Source organism: Acanthaster planci, linkage group LG21 (genome assembly GCF_054643075.1).
Source record: "Acanthaster planci isolate LZ-2023a linkage group LG21, COTS_SCS, whole genome shotgun sequence".
Taxonomy (NCBI): domain Eukaryota; kingdom Metazoa; phylum Echinodermata; class Asteroidea; order Valvatida; family Acanthasteridae; genus Acanthaster; species Acanthaster planci.
In genome coordinates this window covers 2,393,607-2,413,412 of record NC_141797.1, presented here as the reverse complement: position 1 = coordinate 2,413,412, position 19,806 = coordinate 2,393,607, and the positions used below count along the sequence as shown (strand labels likewise).

At 41.4% G+C, this 19,806-nt stretch overlaps 1 protein-coding gene across 1 annotated transcript in view; it reads right to left on the bottom strand.

Moving 5' to 3' along the window:
- Window positions 1–451: 451 nt before the first annotated feature.
- LOC110983148 (uncharacterized) overlaps window positions 452–19,806 on the bottom strand; it is a 29,118-nt gene continuing 9,763 nt past the window's right edge. Inside the window, exons 5-25 of the mRNA XM_022242147.2 lie at window positions 19,091–19,480; window positions 18,336–18,452; window positions 17,308–17,772; window positions 16,024–16,137; window positions 15,443–15,556; window positions 14,698–15,057; window positions 14,203–14,313; window positions 12,638–12,751; window positions 12,109–12,340; window positions 11,372–11,493; window positions 10,958–11,053; window positions 10,443–10,796; window positions 10,160–10,279; window positions 8,648–8,770; window positions 8,302–8,422; window positions 6,896–6,967; window positions 6,489–6,560; window positions 4,361–4,432; window positions 4,109–4,180; window positions 3,206–3,292; window positions 452–2,783 (exon numbers count right to left, since the gene is read on the bottom strand). Coding sequence (XP_022097839.2) covers window positions 1,613–2,783; window positions 3,206–3,292; window positions 4,109–4,180; window positions 4,361–4,432; window positions 6,489–6,560; window positions 6,896–6,967; window positions 8,302–8,422; window positions 8,648–8,770; window positions 10,160–10,279; window positions 10,443–10,796; window positions 10,958–11,053; window positions 11,372–11,493; window positions 12,109–12,340; window positions 12,638–12,751; window positions 14,203–14,313; window positions 14,698–15,057; window positions 15,443–15,556; window positions 16,024–16,137; window positions 17,308–17,772; window positions 18,336–18,452; window positions 19,091–19,480 — 4,499 coding nt within the window. The 3' untranslated portion in view covers window positions 452–1,612. The remainder of the gene's footprint in view (window positions 2,784–3,205; window positions 3,293–4,108; window positions 4,181–4,360; window positions 4,433–6,488; window positions 6,561–6,895; window positions 6,968–8,301; window positions 8,423–8,647; window positions 8,771–10,159; window positions 10,280–10,442; window positions 10,797–10,957; window positions 11,054–11,371; window positions 11,494–12,108; window positions 12,341–12,637; window positions 12,752–14,202; window positions 14,314–14,697; window positions 15,058–15,442; window positions 15,557–16,023; window positions 16,138–17,307; window positions 17,773–18,335; window positions 18,453–19,090; window positions 19,481–19,806) is intronic.

Here is a 19,806-nt window from a genome sequence, read left to right as displayed (position 1 = left end):
AAAGTGTTTGTGAAACTGTTTTAATTAGGCCTAAGCTTGCATTACTGCTGTATAGCATAATGTGTGTGGATGTTGTGAATGTTGTTTGCTGGGAACAAATAAAACGCAATACTTTTAATCATCATGTTATTTGACTCTGTAAATCCGTCCATCCTTACATACAGAGGAATACATGCGTTGAAATAGTAGCCTAATTTGATTGCCTTGTAGGCTAATGCATTTCGTCTCTTCCGAAGAAGGTCCGTTATGATGATACATAATAAGTGAAAGAAAGTGCAAGCGGACAGAAAAAAACGTACTAAATTAAAATTTTCGCAGCGTGCCAATGCCATGCCAAAAGCCCATTAAATTCCAAGATTTATCCCTTTGAAAACAATGGTTCCTACCCTGAAGAAACATAACATTTCCTCCCTCCCCTCATCTAATAAAGAGCCGCCATGCAAAGGATAAATAGGTTTGTCAGACAAACATTTATTTATTTGTAAGGTTTCAACACACCACCTAACTGTTTTATCCGTGTAATAAAACACTGATTATCATTTTTAATAAATTGAATATTCCAACAAATTTCAATACAGGCAATTCACAGAAGTGTGCCTCCAAGAGTTTGCAACGGGTTGGCCAATCACAATGCGCGAAATCTGTCGACCCTTTCCAGACGCGCATTGGGTCAACAGATTTTGCACACTGTGATTGGCCAACCCGCTGCAAACTCTTGGAGGCGCACTATTGTGAATCGCCAGTATTGAACAGTGAGACAAAAAAATACAATATTTCACACGTAAAAGCAAGTGTACTTTTTAAACTAAAACAACTTCCCACTTGTTCCACACTTGATAAAACATTAATTATTTTAATGAATTGAAAATTTAAAGAAATTTCAATACGGACGTTTCACAAGAGTGCGCCTCCAAGAGTTTGTAACGAACTGGCCTATCATAATGCGCGAAATCTGTCAACCTAATACGCTTTTGGAAAGGGGCGACAGATTTCGTGCATTATGATTGGCTAAGGCGCGGCAAACTTTTGGAGGTGCACTTTTGTGAATCGCCCGTATTGAACATAAAATTACACTTAAGAGCATGCGTCTCTGTAATTAATACAACTTCCCACATATGGGTCGACCACAAAAATCCGGCAATAAAAAACGTATGTGTTCACATGTAATGTTGCTAAAATACCTAACTGACCTATGCCTATGGCTTTAACAGTACAGCGACTAAAGCTAAAGATTAAGTCTAGGACGACAGGTGAATATTTTATATCCATGCATAGACCATGTAGGCATGGTGGTACATGGCGGCTCTTCCACACAGTAAAACTCATCTCCCATCTGTAATGTGTCTCCAGTTCATCTGTGCAACGGCCACCGGTGTGTCAAAACTGTTCAATGGTATTCACAACTATGCATGCTCCGAAAACAGATTTTGTGAGTCTCCAGAAGGTATGTGACTGTCACGATGGTATTATCTATAAATAAGCCTACTGATACCTTATCTCTCAACAAAAAAACTGCCAGTGCATTGTAAACAATAACCTATTTGCTGCTGTGTGATTCATTGGGTTTTTTCATAATAAACATCTGATAAGGGCTTGTTAGAGTTGAAGGAATTTAGGATTGCTTAAAGTCGTACACACTCGAGCTAATTGTCTCTAACGACCTTGTCTTCATTTCGCTCCCTAGCTGGGATTTCACCGAGTTCAAATTTTGACGGCGACTCACCACCGCGGTGTACACGGTGTACAAATACGGATTGAGAGACGAGTTGATTGGTAGGATGAAAACCACAATCCAGGCATAGATATCAGGGCCGATGTCCATCACCCCGGTCTGCGACAGGATTCCCAGGATGATCACCGGCATCCAGCAGGCAAAGTCTGTACCGACTATCAGCGCCATTTTGAGGGCCACCTTGATCTCCTGATTGCGGTGGGTCATCCTCCTAACCCTTTTGACCGTGCGCTTGACCTTGACGAAGATGGCGACGTAGCAGCCGAACACAACTAGGAAACACAGTAAGTTAACGCCAAGAAAGAGAACGATGGGATAAATCCAGGCAGGCTGCTTTCCTTGTCCAACAGGGATCGATATGGTGTCGGGCATGATTGCATCACCGAGGTTATGCTCTTGGATCATGTAACTCTTGGGGATAGTGGTCAAGGGTAGACCGATACAAACATCGGACAGGCCGTAGACCTCTGAAGAATTGGAATCGATAAAGACGGTGGGTCCGATGCTGAGGCCGGCTGCGGCCATCCAAATGGTAGTCACCAGGAAGGTGGCTGATTTCTCCCCGATCCGTGTCCGACTGAAGGGGAACAGGATGGAGAAGCAACAACTGACACTAATGAGGGTGACGAAGAACACAGAAGCCTCGCTGGACAGAACAGAGAGAACACCTGCTACCTTGCAGACGACACTAGACCGCCACTCGCTCGCTGTGCGGGAGTAATCCGCACCAAAAGACACGTCAGCCCCAGCGATGATCAGCATGTACACACCCATCATCAGATCCGAAATTGCCAAGTTGAGAACAAACAAAGAGTGTGTCTTCTTCTCGCCATTTTCTTTGCCCTGGCAACACCTCCAAATAATGACCAGTGCGTTGCCGATGAGAGCGCTTAGACCCAGAGTCCACATAGCAACACGAAGGAGGTTGTTACGCATCAGACTTCCACACAGATTTAGAGGAGGCTGGACCTCAGTAGTCTTACAGTTGTTCACATGGAAATGCGTCAGGAACTCAATAAACCCACAGCACAGACGGTGGTCATCTACATACCTGTTGAAACAAGGTACGAAAGGGAACAAATTCACATTGTGCTGAGAGTTCCTGACTCACGCAATGCTCAGCAGGCACTTCTCATTAATTGCCTTGAGCTGGACAGAGAGAGGCCGCTGTTTCCTAAGCAATGGAGGCTCCTTTGGTACTAATTAACTGCGCGTGGCTAGTTCACGAACGACTAGGAAACGCAAGCAAAGCAGTCGCACCTTTACCAACAAAATGAATACTCCCACCAACGCGGCTCTTTTCAACCGACGAGGGGTGCTTCTGGTCGAGCCGGATTAGACTAGAGGCGTACTTGGTCGTTTCTAACAATTTGGTTCTGGATCTATCCTCGGTTGCTGGTGTTCTTGCTATGCTACCATTGTTGCAACCATTATTGTCAAAATAGCGTTCTGATGTCAATTAGGTCAACTCACAGTGTTTCAAGGTTCATTAAATCAGTCACTGCGTTCTTCTCAACTTCAACTGAGGTTTTGGGGGCCGATTCACCTCGGATTAGTATCCTGAAAAAAATCATTAACCACATGATGAGGATGATAACTATGTTACACTAAAGCAGGTCTACATTAAGCTTTTGAAGAGTGGCCACGAACATTCGATCTGCTTGATATGGAATGAGCTTTTTGGGCTGCGAGTCGGTGACGTACAAGTTGTCGCGCGATTTCTGACGGAAACGAGTGGGCACAACTGAAAATTCATTTGCTTATGAATTTTAAGAAAGCATAAGACCTTTTCATTCATATGCAACGAAATTCACTCGAGTTAAATAAATGTTCTTAACGTTTTGTGAGTTCGCAGCACGTACACTTTATCTGACATCATAATAATCGTTCGTATTCGCCTTTGCGGCCATTATGAACTTGCATTTAGCCTGGCCATGGATAATTATCTTGCTTTTTCTTGTAAAATAAATATATATTTGTCTATACTTAAACACTGGGGTGTCATTTTAGTTTCCAGCAAATAATGCAAGAAAATACCCGCCAAACTGCACCGCGGACACAGTCTTGGGTCTATGCGCACGGTCTGCGCTCCGGCTGAACATGACAACATTGACCGGGGAAGTGGGAGTGGGCTGGAGAGCGTATGGCTCAGTGTCCCTACAATTTTATCCAGGATTGTAAGAACTTGATTTGTTATACTAGCATCCGCCTTCTCATCCGTCGAATCAATTTGTCATCTACTGTATTGACTGCAAATTGCAATTAATTCAAAATGAACTCTTTTAATTTGCAACCTGATCCAAAAGCTGAATAGCATCTTACAATAACAAACAGTAATTTCACCTGCACCATACCTAGCGTTGGATAAACACTTACATCGTCCGCAGTTGTTTCAAGCCGTTAAATGCTCCGTTTCCTATTGTTTCCACCGGCATATGGCACACAGCTCTTGTAGTACATAAGAAAACAATGCAGTGTTAGATGCAGACCAGATAACAATCATCCTCTCTTTGCGAATCAATCCAATGTAGGGTTGTCAGATCTCAACACAACACATTTTTCTATGTCCAGCCGGCTTTATTCCTACCCTAATCAATTTCTTTTTTTGGACATAACATAAAATCTTACAGGTGCTTTAGATTCTGCAGCTCGTTAAACCAGTCAGCATCAAAACGGGTGATGTGGTTGCCAGAGATGTCTCTGAAAGTGATAAAGAAAAAAACCAAGTAGCATTTACGAAGTACACCTGATCTAAATGTGAAGGTGTAACTGTATAACATGTGATCATATCGGCATGAATCAATTTGTATCAACAATAAATATGTGTGACAGTCTCGAGATCGTTGTTGTTTATCGTTGTCATTGTCGTCGTATGAGACGAAGATAGAGATCAGGAAATGATGCACGCCTTGTTGTATCACAAACAATAATATTATCTTAGTCTGCGACATGAAATATTTAATATTTAGATATCATTCAATCATCAGACTATCCTATCTCGGTAAATCGCACTAATCTCCGCCAGTTCGTGTACCAAAATTTAGTGTGTGATGCACAGTTTCCAAATCGCTCCCACTTAAACCAGACTGGCTTTCCTGGGTTGATATTTCGATCAAATGTCCCTTTATAGAAACACTTCATCCTGCTACGGATACGTATACCGTGAAAATTTCTCTATTTTGAGTAAATTCCAACATTTGATGCGAGATATGAGGCAAAGGGGGACCCCCCATTGTGTCATCTTTTGTGTTGACGGAATCTTTAGAATTCCTTTCAGATTTTCGGGGGGGGGGTGAAACAGGCACAATGGCCGTAGGGTATATAGCTTATGCATTACAATGGGGGTCCTCCTTTGCCACATATCGTGCTGGGTATAAATTCCAAATTTCAGTTTAATGAAATTCGTGTGGGGTCCCGTTCCAGTACCCTACAAGGACAATAAATGTTCCTTTCTATTGTTCTGGTACCCAAGAGTATGGGCGGAGATTGTTTTCTCACATGTCGGGGATGATTTCTGAAGTTCAGCACAGCCTCCATGAAACGATCGTGACGCCGCCAACTGCATGGTTTAGGCCATGGGCGTAGTCAGCGACTTGTAAAGTGTGTGGGGGTGCGCTAACCTTACATACCTAACCTTACATACCTAGCGTGGACTTGTGAACAAAAGATGTCCACACGATGCAGGAAAGGAAGACGTTCTGTGGACTTACACATGTCCACTGGACGTTTCCCCTTGTATGAAAAAGAAGTTTAGAGGCATTTTGGAGTAGGAGTCATTTGCCGTAAAAAGAAGAGAAATAGTCAAGGAAACCTTGTACAAAAAGCCAGCTGAAAATCGTGTTTCAAGTTCAAGAAAAACGAGTATTTTCACTGAGTTTTCTTAATTGCACGAAAAGAAAGGAATGCCCGCACTAGGTATGTAAGGTGTGTGTGTGTGCGGGGGATGATTACATTGGTAATCCCCCTTCCATGGTTAATATATTCCCCACCCCCCTGAGATCTCCACCCATGGCCCACAAGGCACTATAAACACACAAATCAGAGAACAAAGGAAATACCTACAGAAATGCAATTATAAGGCGGTGTGGAAACCGAAAAATTAGTTGTTTCACCACATTGGCTAGCCAAGTTTGTTGTAATGGATGATAGTACGGACGAAGAATGAATGTACAGCCTGGTTTCCGTACGGTCGTTTGTAACGCAGACATGAACGGAAGCAACGGCGCATGACGTCATTCTATCCCAAAACTGAAACAAAATGGAGTCCGAAACTCCGTGATTTTTGGCGGAAAATGCCCTTTAAGATTGACTGTACTGCCCCATGATGAAAAACTTCTACTCCAGTCTCACGCATTTCATTGCCAGTCAGCTTTTGTAGTTGGGCACTGGGGTGTAACATTTAAGCATTGAAGAGAAAACGGGCAAAATTCGTGGAACTAGGCAAGAGGGACATCGTTGCACGCCGATCATGCCAGCATGTGTTGTATGAAGATACTACGGCTACTCGACGCATACAGACGGCAAAGTTGTACCTGGCTCAACTTTACCAATCATTCACGGTCTGGTTTGCGTTTGTCTGCGTTGTTGGCGACACCTCCGTTTGATATGTTTGCGTTGCAGTTTGTGTCTTGTTTGCATTGCTGTCTGCGTTTCTTACGTCGATATGGAAACCAGGCTTAAGCCTTTATAGGTAAACACCGCTTAATTTTAACCAGTGAGATAGTCTAACTCTAAAATTATCGTTTGTTAAACTTACAAGAAAGTTAGATTTTGCAGTCCGTCAAACGCGCCAGGTGTAATACTTCTAATGCTGCTGTTGATCACACGTCTGCTTGTTAAAATAGAGAAAAGAAAACAGTTTTATCTGACGACTTTCTCACATTTGGTCGGTCAAATTATAAAGCGTTACATGAGACCATCAGTAATACAACGATATCTGCCCAATGTCGTAGTTACGGGGGGCACGTGCCCCCCCGGAGGTCCATGCCCCCCCTTTGAAATTTTGAAATGGACAAAAAATATATATACATGTACCTAGTTTAATCATTTTCAGTACCCCCTGGAAAAGTTTATCCCTAGGTGCCCCCTAAGCTGTAGCACCCTAGTTACGATGTTTTTCGTAGTGTGTCATAGAAATCACAGAGAAAAAAGGGGATAACTTACAGCACTCTTAAATCAGAAAATCTTTTGAATAGTCCTGGTTCCAGAGCACTGATGTTACCATCAGACAGAAAACTGCAATGGAAGTCATTGGTGTAAATAAAGTGGTTAAAAACAAAGGTTTGGATGGAGCACTTTGGACAAATAGCACAATTTTTCCCGATGAATCCATTCCAGAAATGAAATAATCTTATCTCTTGGCACTGCATTCCTGGTGCGCCCTTTTAGTTATTACTAGTTCATTTGTTTTTTTTTTAATACCTCGCGCCAGTATAATAACAAACGTATATCCTCCGCGTTTACGGCAACAAAAAACAGCAAAAAAGGTGACAACTTGGCTCTACAAAGTGCCTTTTTATTTTGTTTCTCTTTTTTTTTCAAGGTTGGTAGTACAAATATTGACTGCTTCGAGTAGTGGAGTACAACTTAACATCTCGATGTGCTCTACGGAACATTCCATTTTTCTGAGGGGAAGGTGTAGGAAAAAAGAATGTTCCATGGATCACTACGGGAGACTAGTTTTACTATGCCGCGATATAAAGCAGTACCACCCCATTCACAGATTCGGCATAAATTAGGTGATAAATTAATCTGGCTTCAATACATTCAACAGGTATGCATATTTGGATAAGAAATTAGTTGAAAATTTACCAGCACGCTTCCAACTCACCTTTTCACAAAATGCTTGAATCAGCTCTGTAGCGCTGGCACGTTGGAATGCGCATTTGCACACAATGTTGGTGGTTTTGTGTATATTTCTTGGTTGCTACTGGTATTTATACGGTATATATATATTATTTATTTATATTAGAAAAGCAGGATAGCAGATAGCAAAAAAGCCCCCCCCCCCGAAAAAAAAGTAAAAACAATGTCACGGGACTGGCTCTCGGCAAGTTAAGATGCAGAATTTGTGGGCGAGGAACAGGTGCGGTTGCTCATTAAAGAGCTTTTTCCGACATGGGCTTTTGAATAATTCTGCATGTGTCAGCTTAGTTACTCACATGTAGAAACCTTAACCCTAAAAAGCTGGGTTATTTTGACCCATCTCACAGACGGGGGGGGGGGAATTTAGTCGTGTGCCTAACTGGGCGCGATTTCCTAGCAACGGAGGCTCCTTTGGTCGGGACTGAACTTCGCTGGTTCACGAACGACTAAAAAATGCACATTTTACGGTCGCACCGCTGCTACCAGCAAATGAACACTCCCAACCAATATGGTTCTTTTATGATAGGTTTGCTTCTGAAGGTGCGAACCAACAAGCGCACATTCTCCATCTGTTTGCACTACACTTGTTCTGGTTCACAATGGTTTCATACTTCGGTACTCTATGGTGAAAGCTGGATGAAGCTAGAAATGGAGACTAACCGGAAATCTAGAACAGTACCTGCATAATATACAACTGTACTTACATGCGCTTTACTCTTGTGGCTATGCGCTGGATAGTTGACTCATTCCAGCCGTTTGTGCAAGTAGCGGAATAAATATCGTTCTTTGTCGAGCACTCGCACTCAGAGGGACATCGACTACTTTCTGTGAGTTAGATATCATGAAAATAACTTGGCTCAACGTCCAATGAAGCAGGTGATGCTAGAATTGATTGATTCAAAACGTAAAGAATAACTCAGGTCTTGGTGTAGTCTACACATGGAACCACGTATTAGCCCTGAATACATTTATCGGCGTACTATAAACCTCAAGAAAAAAGATCCACTTTTCGATTTAAGATACAAACTTAAATAAAAGCCAATAGCATACCGCACACCCATTCGACCTCATCATGTCTATTTGGGCAGTTTGGGATACCGTCGCAGACCATAGGCCAGTAGATACACGTTTTTGAGTCGTTACAGGAGAAGAAATCTGGGCAGGAAACAGATTCTAGGGGAAGACGGTAAAAACTTGCTAAAAAGGAAACTCGTGTAAGCTTTAGGCAGTAGCTGTACATGTCTGCATGATAATGTGCCTGGACAAAAACGATTTTTCCATTGATAATGTTGTTTAAGCCGCATGAGTCTGCTTGAAAACTGCAATGTAAAATGTTACTGTGAAATGTGTAATGTACTGCCTTTTGACCAAGACAATAATGTACTGTTAACCACATTCACATTTGTTACATTTGTGAAAAGCTTTGCAATTACTAAAAAAAAATGTTTACACTGTAAACGTTAATCTTACGTGTGAAATATACATTTAAATAACTTTCCTTGCGAGAAAACTGAATTTTATGTAACAACCCTGATTACAGGGTCAAAACAGTGCGTATATACCGGAATACCATTTGACAAAGATTTAAAAATTTCTGGATACGATGTAAGGGAACAGTGGTCTTATACCTAAGTACACTGTAGAATTTATCATAAAAAGTACTAACGGTTGCCTCATCATTTCCACTTGAGGACTACTCAAAATCATGACATCCGTTTTCATTAAAATCATTGTTTGCTATGGCCGTCTTCAGTACAGTACACGTCGACGAATAACTTCTACAATTAATTACAGTCCAACAGGAATTCACAGTCATAACAACACTGTAATTAAAATACTGTAATTCATCTACAGTATGTGACTGGCACGTACGCGGCCAGTTAAGTACAGTGGAAACTTACAGGGTATGAAAATTGTCTGAGGAAGATTTCTTTCACTTTTAAGGGTCTTTGGAATACATATTTTAAATACAAACCTCGAAATACACCTGTGTGCTTCACCGAATCAACTTCGTATTTGAATTTGTTTGCTGATAAGAATTTCCATATTTATTAGCAAACTATGATGCTAATCCACAACCAAGAAAATTTGAATGTTATGATAATTTTAGAGCAAAGCTGCTCGAATTTTTTTTAAAACATGCTGTCCTAATTTTCCTTTTGTGGTTGATTCATTGTCTTTCAAATAAACAATAATAGACCACCGAGCGATATTTTCGAAAAATTCATTTCAATGAGCAGGTTTTGGTTTCAAGAATCGAACAGACAAACTTGTAAGCTAAACCATGTGTTTCCTGGACATAAGAGCAACTGTCAGCAACACCGACCCAACCTATTAAGATACGGACAATTTCAAACGCATAAGAAAGTGCACTTTTCAATACACACATGTAAAGTATATCAACCTATTAAATGATACCACTGCCGAAAGGTTTTATACATTGAAGAAGAGCAGAGAGTTGTACAAAAAGTTCATCTCAGACAGACTGTTCACATAGACTTAACAAGAGGTCTAACTATTCCCCGGAATCCTGATCTCTTGGCTTTCAAGGGTCTCACTTACCGCAGTTTGCTTCGTCTCGTCCGTCAATCTGACAGTCTTTGAAGCCGTCGCAACGAGCATCAAGCGAGAGACACGACCCGTCACCGCAGTCAAAGAGGTATTTGGCCCGGCAGGTTTTATCTCATGCGAAAGAGTACAATGCATTAAACAGAGAGGCTCTCTGTGAGTACGTGTAGCGGTGTTTTTAGGCTTCAGTGCCTGAATTAAACTACATTGCTGTAAAATGCTCAAACTATAATCTGATTTGTCCTTTTCTATAGATAGCCCACATTTACGCACTTACCGGTTGCCGAGTTATTTCCAAACAGCGTGAAAGAGAACCCACTTGCTGTGACAGATGAATCGGACGTAAAATGGATTTCGAGTGTCGTGGTATTAAACTGGATGTGTCGTAATTTGGTCGTCCCGTCGAGTTCGAAAGACACGTTTTTCTCCGAACTTGAACTGCTGAAAAGCAACACCCTGTCACGGTTCCTTTCGGTCTCAAATTTTTGGATCGACAATAGTATCGAATCCGATTTCCTAGCCGTGATCTCCCAGATACAGTGAACATCCACAGGGTAACTGGACGGATAACCTGGCGATCCTAATGGCTGCGGATGGGTCCCTATCTGATAACGTCGCCAGCCACATACACCTAAGAATGAACGAAACACTCAGCATATGAAAGTCGCAGAGGACATGGTGTAACCCATACTTAAACAGGTTTACCTTTTAAAGGATTTCTTAATTGCAATTTCCATCTATATAAAAAACAAGGTCTGGTAACTTAATATTGAACTCTTGGTGGCGCCTTACCCTGAGAGCAAACTGGTCTGCCTCTCTCGGACGTGTCGTTCTTAACGCAGACCAGGTCGTCAGATTTGCAAGGAACTTCGTCTTTTCCGCACAGAACTATCAATTAATATTTTGACAAAAGACATTAGCGTTTATGGTCCTTCTTTCTTGCAGAAGAATCGCATGAAATCCGATAATCTGAATACACATTACTATATTTGACACTTTTAATAGTGTAAGTACTAAAAGTACACGTTTCATCATTTAATGTGTCGTTGAGCTAGTGTAGACAACAACGCGTCTGTTAAAGGAAAGTAGGCCTAATGCATTAGACATGAATGAGATTAACCTATGGTTTAGGTACATGTCACTGATACACGTGGTTGGATATACCCTTTTCAAGTCTAGAACGGTTTTGTTTTTACTGCAGGGTACCTGTGTTTGCCGGCTTTTGCTCCACATACAGCAGGAAACCTTTCTTTCTCACAAGCAGATCGGAAGTAAACTTCACGTACATGGTGCTTCTATTGGACGCAGCACTAATTGGGAAATATTGACTGCATCAAAAGAAAGTATGAAGAAAATAAGATAATCTTGTGAGATCCGTAACCTGCTTACTATTGGCCTAACCACGACACCCATCACCCAGCCGATGGCTCTCTGCACAATATCAATGGAGTAATTTCGGGCAATAACCTGTAATCTCAATAAAACTGCACAATATCGCCAATTTCTAACCACAAGGAGAAAATGAAACTTAAGAAATCTTTAGTGATGACAACGGCGAGAATCATTTCTGAACATGGTAGTACAGGACGAGAAATTTAAGGTATGTAACACAGTCGCTTTTTTGAAAGCTGTGCTGATTTTGAAGAAAAACACATTCAGACGGCTATTTACTGAGTGAGTTAGGTATTTTAGAAGTGTTTTTAAAATCCACCAATGGAGAGAATAGTTGTACGATTGCACGTGATCTCAGAAAAGTGAGTGCACGTACTTTGACATAATGTTTAGTGATAGGACATGAAAATGTTTTTACATATCCATATAATACAAAAGTGTTTAATATGCAAATGAAATACTGCCTTCTAAAATTATTGCTTGAAGGGACCTCTTTCAATGTTTCCGATATTTAACAAGTTATAATAGTATAGACTAGGAATCTTACTAACCCACTAACTGGAAAAAAGTTGTCACTGAATCCACCACCACCAAAATGTAAAAAATCATATCCTTCCTCAGTTTGGAATTCGCAAAACGTCATAACGACGCGGTATCCCTCTTCGGCCATTATCAACCACAAACAATGCATTTTATTAGGGTACATGTCAACGGGCCATCCGGGCGAGGTGATGTTCCAAGATGTGTTGAGCGATAAGTCAAAAACGCTTTCCCCACAAGGACCTGGTCGGGAAAAGAACAAATTAAAACTGACAGCTCAATCTGGTCATATTGTTGAAAAAATTCAGACCAAATAAGTAAAGAATTTTACTAAGTTAACAACTTCAAGTGCCAGACAACGCGACCTTACTTCAATCAAAACAAAGCCAAAGAGTATATGATAAGAATTACATCAAAGCAAAATTCCTGTGTTACATTTCTCCCGAAGATGAACGTTATGATAGCTTCAACGTTGGCATGATATAAAGTTGGAACCTCACATCAAATTACAACACTACTTAACAAAGAGGGAAACCCCACCACAATCAAATTCGTCCGAGAAGTCCCTGCAGTCAGTGGTGCCATCGCAGATACGGTCACTCGACACGCACTGCGCCCCCGACCGGCAGATAAACTCGCTGCTGGAACAGTTACCTGTTTGTAAAAATGGATGAAAAAGTGACCCTTGAACAATTACTAGCTTTTAGCTATGCATAGGTAAAGACCAGCTGAGACCCTTGTTCTGTGTAACGGGCGATTCACGATACAGTAACCCACCAAGAGTTTGACGCAGCCAGGCCACTTTTCAATACACTGCTGCGATTAAGCGCACTTCATATGTTATTACATTTGATTGATTTAGGCATTCCCTGTATGAACAATCAAAACCGTCATTTTACTACCTATCACCCATTCACAATAAACGATTTCGATTATTCAACCACGATACACAGACAGCCGGAAAGGGTTTTCCAGGCATAGCGCTGTTAGCGAATGAGACTTTGTCAACAAATTAAAAAGCATCTCCATTACAACCTCTCGGTGGTGCACCGGATTGTGAATCGCCCGTATCCATTCATGCTGCGATTGCATGTTCACGTCCTACATTGTTTTGTGTTTCTTAACTTTCTTGTGCTTAATATAATGTGGTGGAGATTTACACTCCACGTGGCCGGGAGGTAAGGCGTTGTAAGCTTCCCAGCAATGTTAATAGACAGCAACCTTTGACTTAGTAAAAGTCATGTCACTCTTCAAAATGAACGTGCAAGTGTTTTATGCGCTCGACTGTATTCTCGTGTGCAAGTAACTTGTTCAGTGCAAGTAACTTGTTCAGTGCTCATCATTGACACGACCCTTTACCCCTTGCAAACAACCCTACCGGGTAGTCATTGGGGTTCCTTGGTAAGGAATATAACTATTGCTATATTCTTTTAACCACGTAGTGTTCGGTTATGTCCAAGCTCTCAGAATCCAATAAATAGGGCAGAACTTCCCCAGATTCCTATGTCACGTGCAGCCGACCAAAACTTCTTCATGGATGGGAAGCCAAGCGTTGGGCGGCGGATCAAGTGTTGCGCAGTTCGTCTATCAAGTGCAATGGCACCACGAATCATCCCAATGTTTGGGACCGTAGAACGAGCAGCAGGCACCAGATTGAATTCAAAGGCACGGGGAGGAGGGGGGTCATCATCCCTCGTGGACACCCTTCTCATAGTGAAGCGCGTGGTTAGCCATTTGAACGTCCAGCTAGTTCAGCATAAAGCCAGTGGGGTCCCATGAACTAGGACTGGTATAGTGTAACTCGATGAGCAGAATTAGAAGCCATTACTGCAGTGGCACAACACTCCTGAACAGGCGGTACGGACGCGTTACCTGCCTCTTCGATCAACAGGGTGTTGGGATTTGCCAAATGCACGCGCGCGTCAAGCTGAAGAATGTGCGTGAGAGTGCGGTGCCACCACAGTCCGGTGTCTAATCGGATTAGTCTATATGCCAGTAGTTGTTTAGCCTTATACATGAAGGCCTGTCATCAATCATCAAGTTCTGATAAACTATGCGATTTAAAAAGGCAACCTGGCCATGACATACGCACACTCTACACTCACCGCAACCGATTTCATCTGAATGCTCTGGACAGTCTGCCAAACCGTCACATACAGCAGTTCCTAGAACGCAAGCGACCCCAGAGGAGCACAACACCTCATTTGGGAGACATTCTGAAAAAAATAAAAACTGACAATTATTTCTTTGCTTTGAACATTTCCACCTCTTTAGTGTGAAATGCTTTTCTCATGTTCTTTTTCTTTCACAATTTGTGAACACTTTGATATTTATATATTCTTTTGAATCTTCTATATATATATGACTTACTGCAACATAGTTAAACGTCACGTCCACTCATAATACCTGTGGTATTTTATCTGAATCCAATAAAAAGTGACAAATTCATTTCCTCAGAATTGTGGTACCCCGTCGTACAATTTTCATTTTAAAGAGTGCCTTGGATGGACATTGCAAAAGTGTTACTAGAAACGATATGATTTTTTGTGCTTGCAAACAATTACAATGTCTGTTATGCAAAAATATATATCCCTACTTACCTGTGTCGTTGTACTGATGCACATAAATTGACAACAAATCTGAATAGCTATACTGGAAACACTTCTTAGCTATCCACATGACTGAATTATTAGAACTAATGGAGGTCGGGAAGACAGTCTTTCCGTTGGAAAAAACACTGTCTACGGTTCGTATGACTTCACTGTTGTGGAAACCCCCATGTTGACGAGAGCTTGTGCTGAAGGTCACGCAGCAACCTCTCGGGAACTCGCTGATCCTGGCTTGAATTTTAGTTCCCACCTCAGAGATGACGGTCCAGAGGCACTCTATATTGGCATCGCTGTGCTCAATCACGTGGCTGACTTGGGGCCAAGTGTCAATGGTCTCATTTCCGCAGTAACCTGTCGTTGTAATGGAAGATGGGCCTTCGTCTACTGTATAAAATGTCCCGACTTTCGTAGGAGACTAACTTGTGCAATATGTAATTCCCACCATGCCGTGAAAATCTGAGTGGCTTGTATCTCAGTGTTATTTGGAATGACGGGGTAATGTAACTATTGTATAAACGTTTACTTTCACGAAGTACTTTGTTTTATTGATTGGTTAACCCACCTACTAGGGTAGGTTGTTTATATCTCATCGCATTTACCTGGTCGCAACGCTCAAGAGTACAGCAAACAAACATGAATCAATCCAGGCGATACTGGTGATCAACTCAATCATTCAGGCAGGATCCATCTCACCCTAAGTAACCCACCAACCCACACATTCATGTTAAAATCTTACCACACTGGAATTCATCATAAAAGTCGCTGCAGTCAGCAATGCCGTTGCATATTTTGTAGCGCGGAACACATTCTCTTGTTGATGCACACTCCAAGTACTGATCCTTGCAAAGGCCTGTGAGGAGCCAGATTGTAAAGGGTATGTATACATGTTGTTACATTCTTATTGACTAATATGAAAGTCTGACAAGACAATGACATATAAAACATTCGCTGCAACGGCTGCTTCAAAGTGCATGCATGCACTAACAGAAAAGAAAATGATTTACAGAAAATTTCCACTTCATGAAAATGACAAGCCTAGAAAACAAGAACAGCGCAGAACGAAACTCAATCCTTTTGTCAGCCTAAGTTGGTTTCAAACCTCGAACACGGTCTGCCTAGACACGGCCTACCTCTCGGTAGAGTAATAACCATTGATTGAGGTTATTTCAACTGTTTATATTTATTTAATGATATAAAGTTCGACCAGGTGTTTGCATACGATCATCAATGAGCGATATCTCGCAAAACTCTAGCATAGAATGTGTTAAAATAATCTTTTGTGAGGTGGGGTTTCCAGAGCAGATCTTTTGTTCTTACCACAACCAAGTTCGTCTCCGTACCCGGGGCATTGTCTATCGCCGTCACATTCGTGGGATGCATTTTTTAGGCAACCAAGACCAGACGGACATGCGTATTCGTTCATTTCACAGTCTTTGAGAGGAAAACAAACACACACTATATATGGCAAGTTGTGTAATAATTCGATTTTATTTCTGACTCTGCTTCTTTAGAAATTCCAACTTTCCTGCCTTTTGGACTTACAACTTTACGTGCGCATGCTTTTAGCTGTCAAAGTACTGAGCACTGGTTTGTGTAAATTGAGAGCAAAAGTGCGAATTTCGTTTGGTCGAAATTTCTCACTTCATCAATATTTAATTAACAACCAAGCGTGAATCGTACAATATATTTCGTCATTAAACAACTGTCATGCCATTGTGCAATGAGCAGACAGCAAATATCACACTTCATTCACATAATAAGCACATTGTACACACTCCATTCGCCTACATTTTACTTGCATGCATGATATGCTTATTTTGATAGTTCGATAATTTTTGGAAGAATAATTCAAAACTGAACCACCCCATGAAACACTCATATTGGAATTTCACCTGTGTCTCCCTCAAGTAATATTTAGGAAAAGGTAGTTACTTGGAGATTTTTTGGTCCAATAAATGACCACAACATTGAATGGGGGATACGTATGTTCATGCCCCTCACAGTTGATGCGAATGCGCTATGAATACAATGACGTGTGTCTCGTCATGAAAACGAAAATCTCAGTTGACCTACTTTTCGGCCTTTCCAGTCAATACATTTTGTACGTGTAGAAGGGGAAGTCAGATTTGTGTCTCCTCGTGAAAACGCAAAGTATAATGATCCAGATATTGCCCCTAACAAGATTAACGTAAGTTTAAAATTAAAATTCTTTGCTTGAGGAAGCATGTCAAAAGATCGAAGTGCGATGTTTTGAAACAAAAGAGCAAACAAACAATTGAAAATAGAAGAAGTCAATTTTTTACATTTATGGCTCTTCGCAAAACGGTACCGCTTTGACATTCGAAATTGAGGCCAAAATTGAAAAGAAAAATAGCCTTTGGACGTGTGACCTGTGCTCTGAGCATCTGAAAACCGGTCATTCATTTGCACACATTCCAACGTGTGTGTAGGAGCAACTGAAATAAAGAGCAGACTCAACTGCTTGCTCTTCTGGCTCTGACACTCTTTACTCTGCTGTAGCCTCAATTCAAGGCGAACAGATTCCCAGCTACATGTAGTTCGTTTGGTTCGTTTATGTGCACTTGAAATCAAAAAGCCTACCTGTTACGTTGTGCGATGTGAAGACAAGCTTCATTTCATAAAGGTATCCAGAACTGCGTAACAGGCCAAGGGTCAACCACACTTTCTGGTCTGAAGATAAGACCTCAATAGGTGACGAAATCGTTTTGAATGATGAATTCTTCACGAGAATAGGAACCCCGTCGACTACATGAACGCCGTTTCCTTCCTTCAGAACGACACCACTCCCTTTAAATTTCTCCACTTTGGTCCGGATTCGGGTTCCGTTTGGTGCAGTCAGTCGCCAGACGCATTCAAATAGCATTGGCTCCTCTTTGTATTGAGTCACGATGACCCCATCGGACGAAAAATTACCCGGAACTTGTGTTCCGGGATATATTGCGTAGAACCCGATAAAATAACGTGAGAAAGGGCCAACAGTTGCGTTGGCAAGTATGGTGAGCGACTCGTCAATACCCAAGACGACTTTTGATGCACCACAGTAATCTGGTATAGAAATGAAATTTGATATGGTTTTTATGGAAGAGCTAAATTTCCTGGATACAGCGTCTATAGCACGTGCGTCTGTACGAAAGCCATTGGCTACCAGCTGGCAGCTATTTAGACTAATGCGATGTATTAAACGCCATCATGCCGTCACTCTCACGCACATTCTTTAGATTGACGCGCGCGTGAATTTTGAATAATCATCTTACCCTACTGGTCGAAGAGGCATGTAACGCTGCGTATCACCTGTTCACCAGAGTTGTGCCACTAAAGTAATGGCTTCCAATTCTTGGTTGTCAAATTACACTGTAGACTCATGTGTTACTACCCAGCAAAGCTGAGTGACTTGTACATAGTGCAATAGCCAATTTAGGACCCATTTATATAAACAGACGAGGGGTAACAAAATGTAGTTACGGAGAGCAGCATACCACGCAGTATTTTACATGAACACAGGAGGCCAGAAGGAGTATGCATAACAATAATAACAGCGGCCAACAGCAAGAACAATTCGATTGAATCTTCGCAAAAGGCGTAATGTGAGCCCGAGTTTTCATACTAACCACATTCACCGCCTTCGTCCATGTAATCCGAACACTGGGCAATACCATCACACATGCTGCGTTGAGATATGCATTTGGAGTCGATTGAGCAAAGCACTTGTCCTGGGCTACACTGAACTGAAATGAAAAACAGAAACCCAATTTTGTATAATGAACTTAAAGTCAACATGGAAAACGTTAGCAATTAGTCTGATCAGCCTTAATGCACAATAATCAGTCAAAAATTGGCTTGTTCCAGCCTCTCCTTCAAAGCACCTTGATGGCAAAACATTGATGTCAAGTCAGATCAACACTCTACAAACGTTGGTAAGTTAGCTAAAGAGGAAGCGCAGCTTTGCATCTTTTGGAGACAAGCTATTCTCGACTGGGAAGAAACTGATTTTTATTCATATGCAATGATCCAGGCTATGGAATGTTTACTAAACACTCCTAACTAAATGGTAGTACCGGTGCCCTAGATAAAATAAATTGGAATACCTCACTTTCAATTAAATCCATGTCAGAAAGCCTACGTACTACTGCATAAGGTGTAAGTCGTGATATTACGTCAGTTGTTATTTTATGTGTTTAAATTTTTTTAAGCATTAATTTTTAATTCAAAAATTTAAATCTTAACTTATTCATCGTGAAATTCAGTATAATTCCTTTAATATGACAGTTAAGCAACTGTGCGCTTAAGGCAAAGGTAATATCTATTACGTGAATACAAAATATAGCCATTAACTAAATAATAGCAATACATGAACTATATTTACCTGCACTACTGGTGCAGTTCTTCACCTTTAGACGAATCAATAGTGTCTGGACTTCATCGTAGCCGGGATAAAAAGTGGATGAGAGCGAAATCCAAAGATTTTCCTGGAAGAAGAAATAGGACGTGCCGTTCTCGCCGTTAAACGTGTATTTGTCGATTTCTTTGACCAAGGTGGAGCGGTTCTGTTCGTTGTGTCCACTTCCAAAAGACAACTTTTGGTAGTAGGTCAGACTCAGAGACAGTAGATCGAGGAACAAGACGAATGTCCCCCGCTGTTGGGAGCGAGTGGTCACCAACCACTTGCAGCCAAAAGATACGTGATTGGTCGGTATGGAGAAGATAAGATGGTGCTGATCGTTCAGGAGGATGTGTCTGTCACCACAAATCAAATCTGAAAGACACATAAGACAGACCATAAGTGTAGCGTAAACCTCTTTGGGTTCTTGTCCTCAAATTTAGCAAATCGCTGGAAAAGGGGACACGGTTGACTCAGAGCTTTGAAACCGAAATTCAACTTGCTTCTTTTTCAATTCTCCCAAGACCTGCTACCTGCCGCAATGCTTTCAAAAATGCAACTCATTCTCAGCATGCAAAAACACACTGTCTGGAAAAGTATACATTTGTAACAACTTAACTTGGCCCTGGAACCTAGCCAAACGTCTAACCCCGTCTAAGTGGCCTATTTATAGTTACCTATTTCCGGAGAACGTGCTGGCG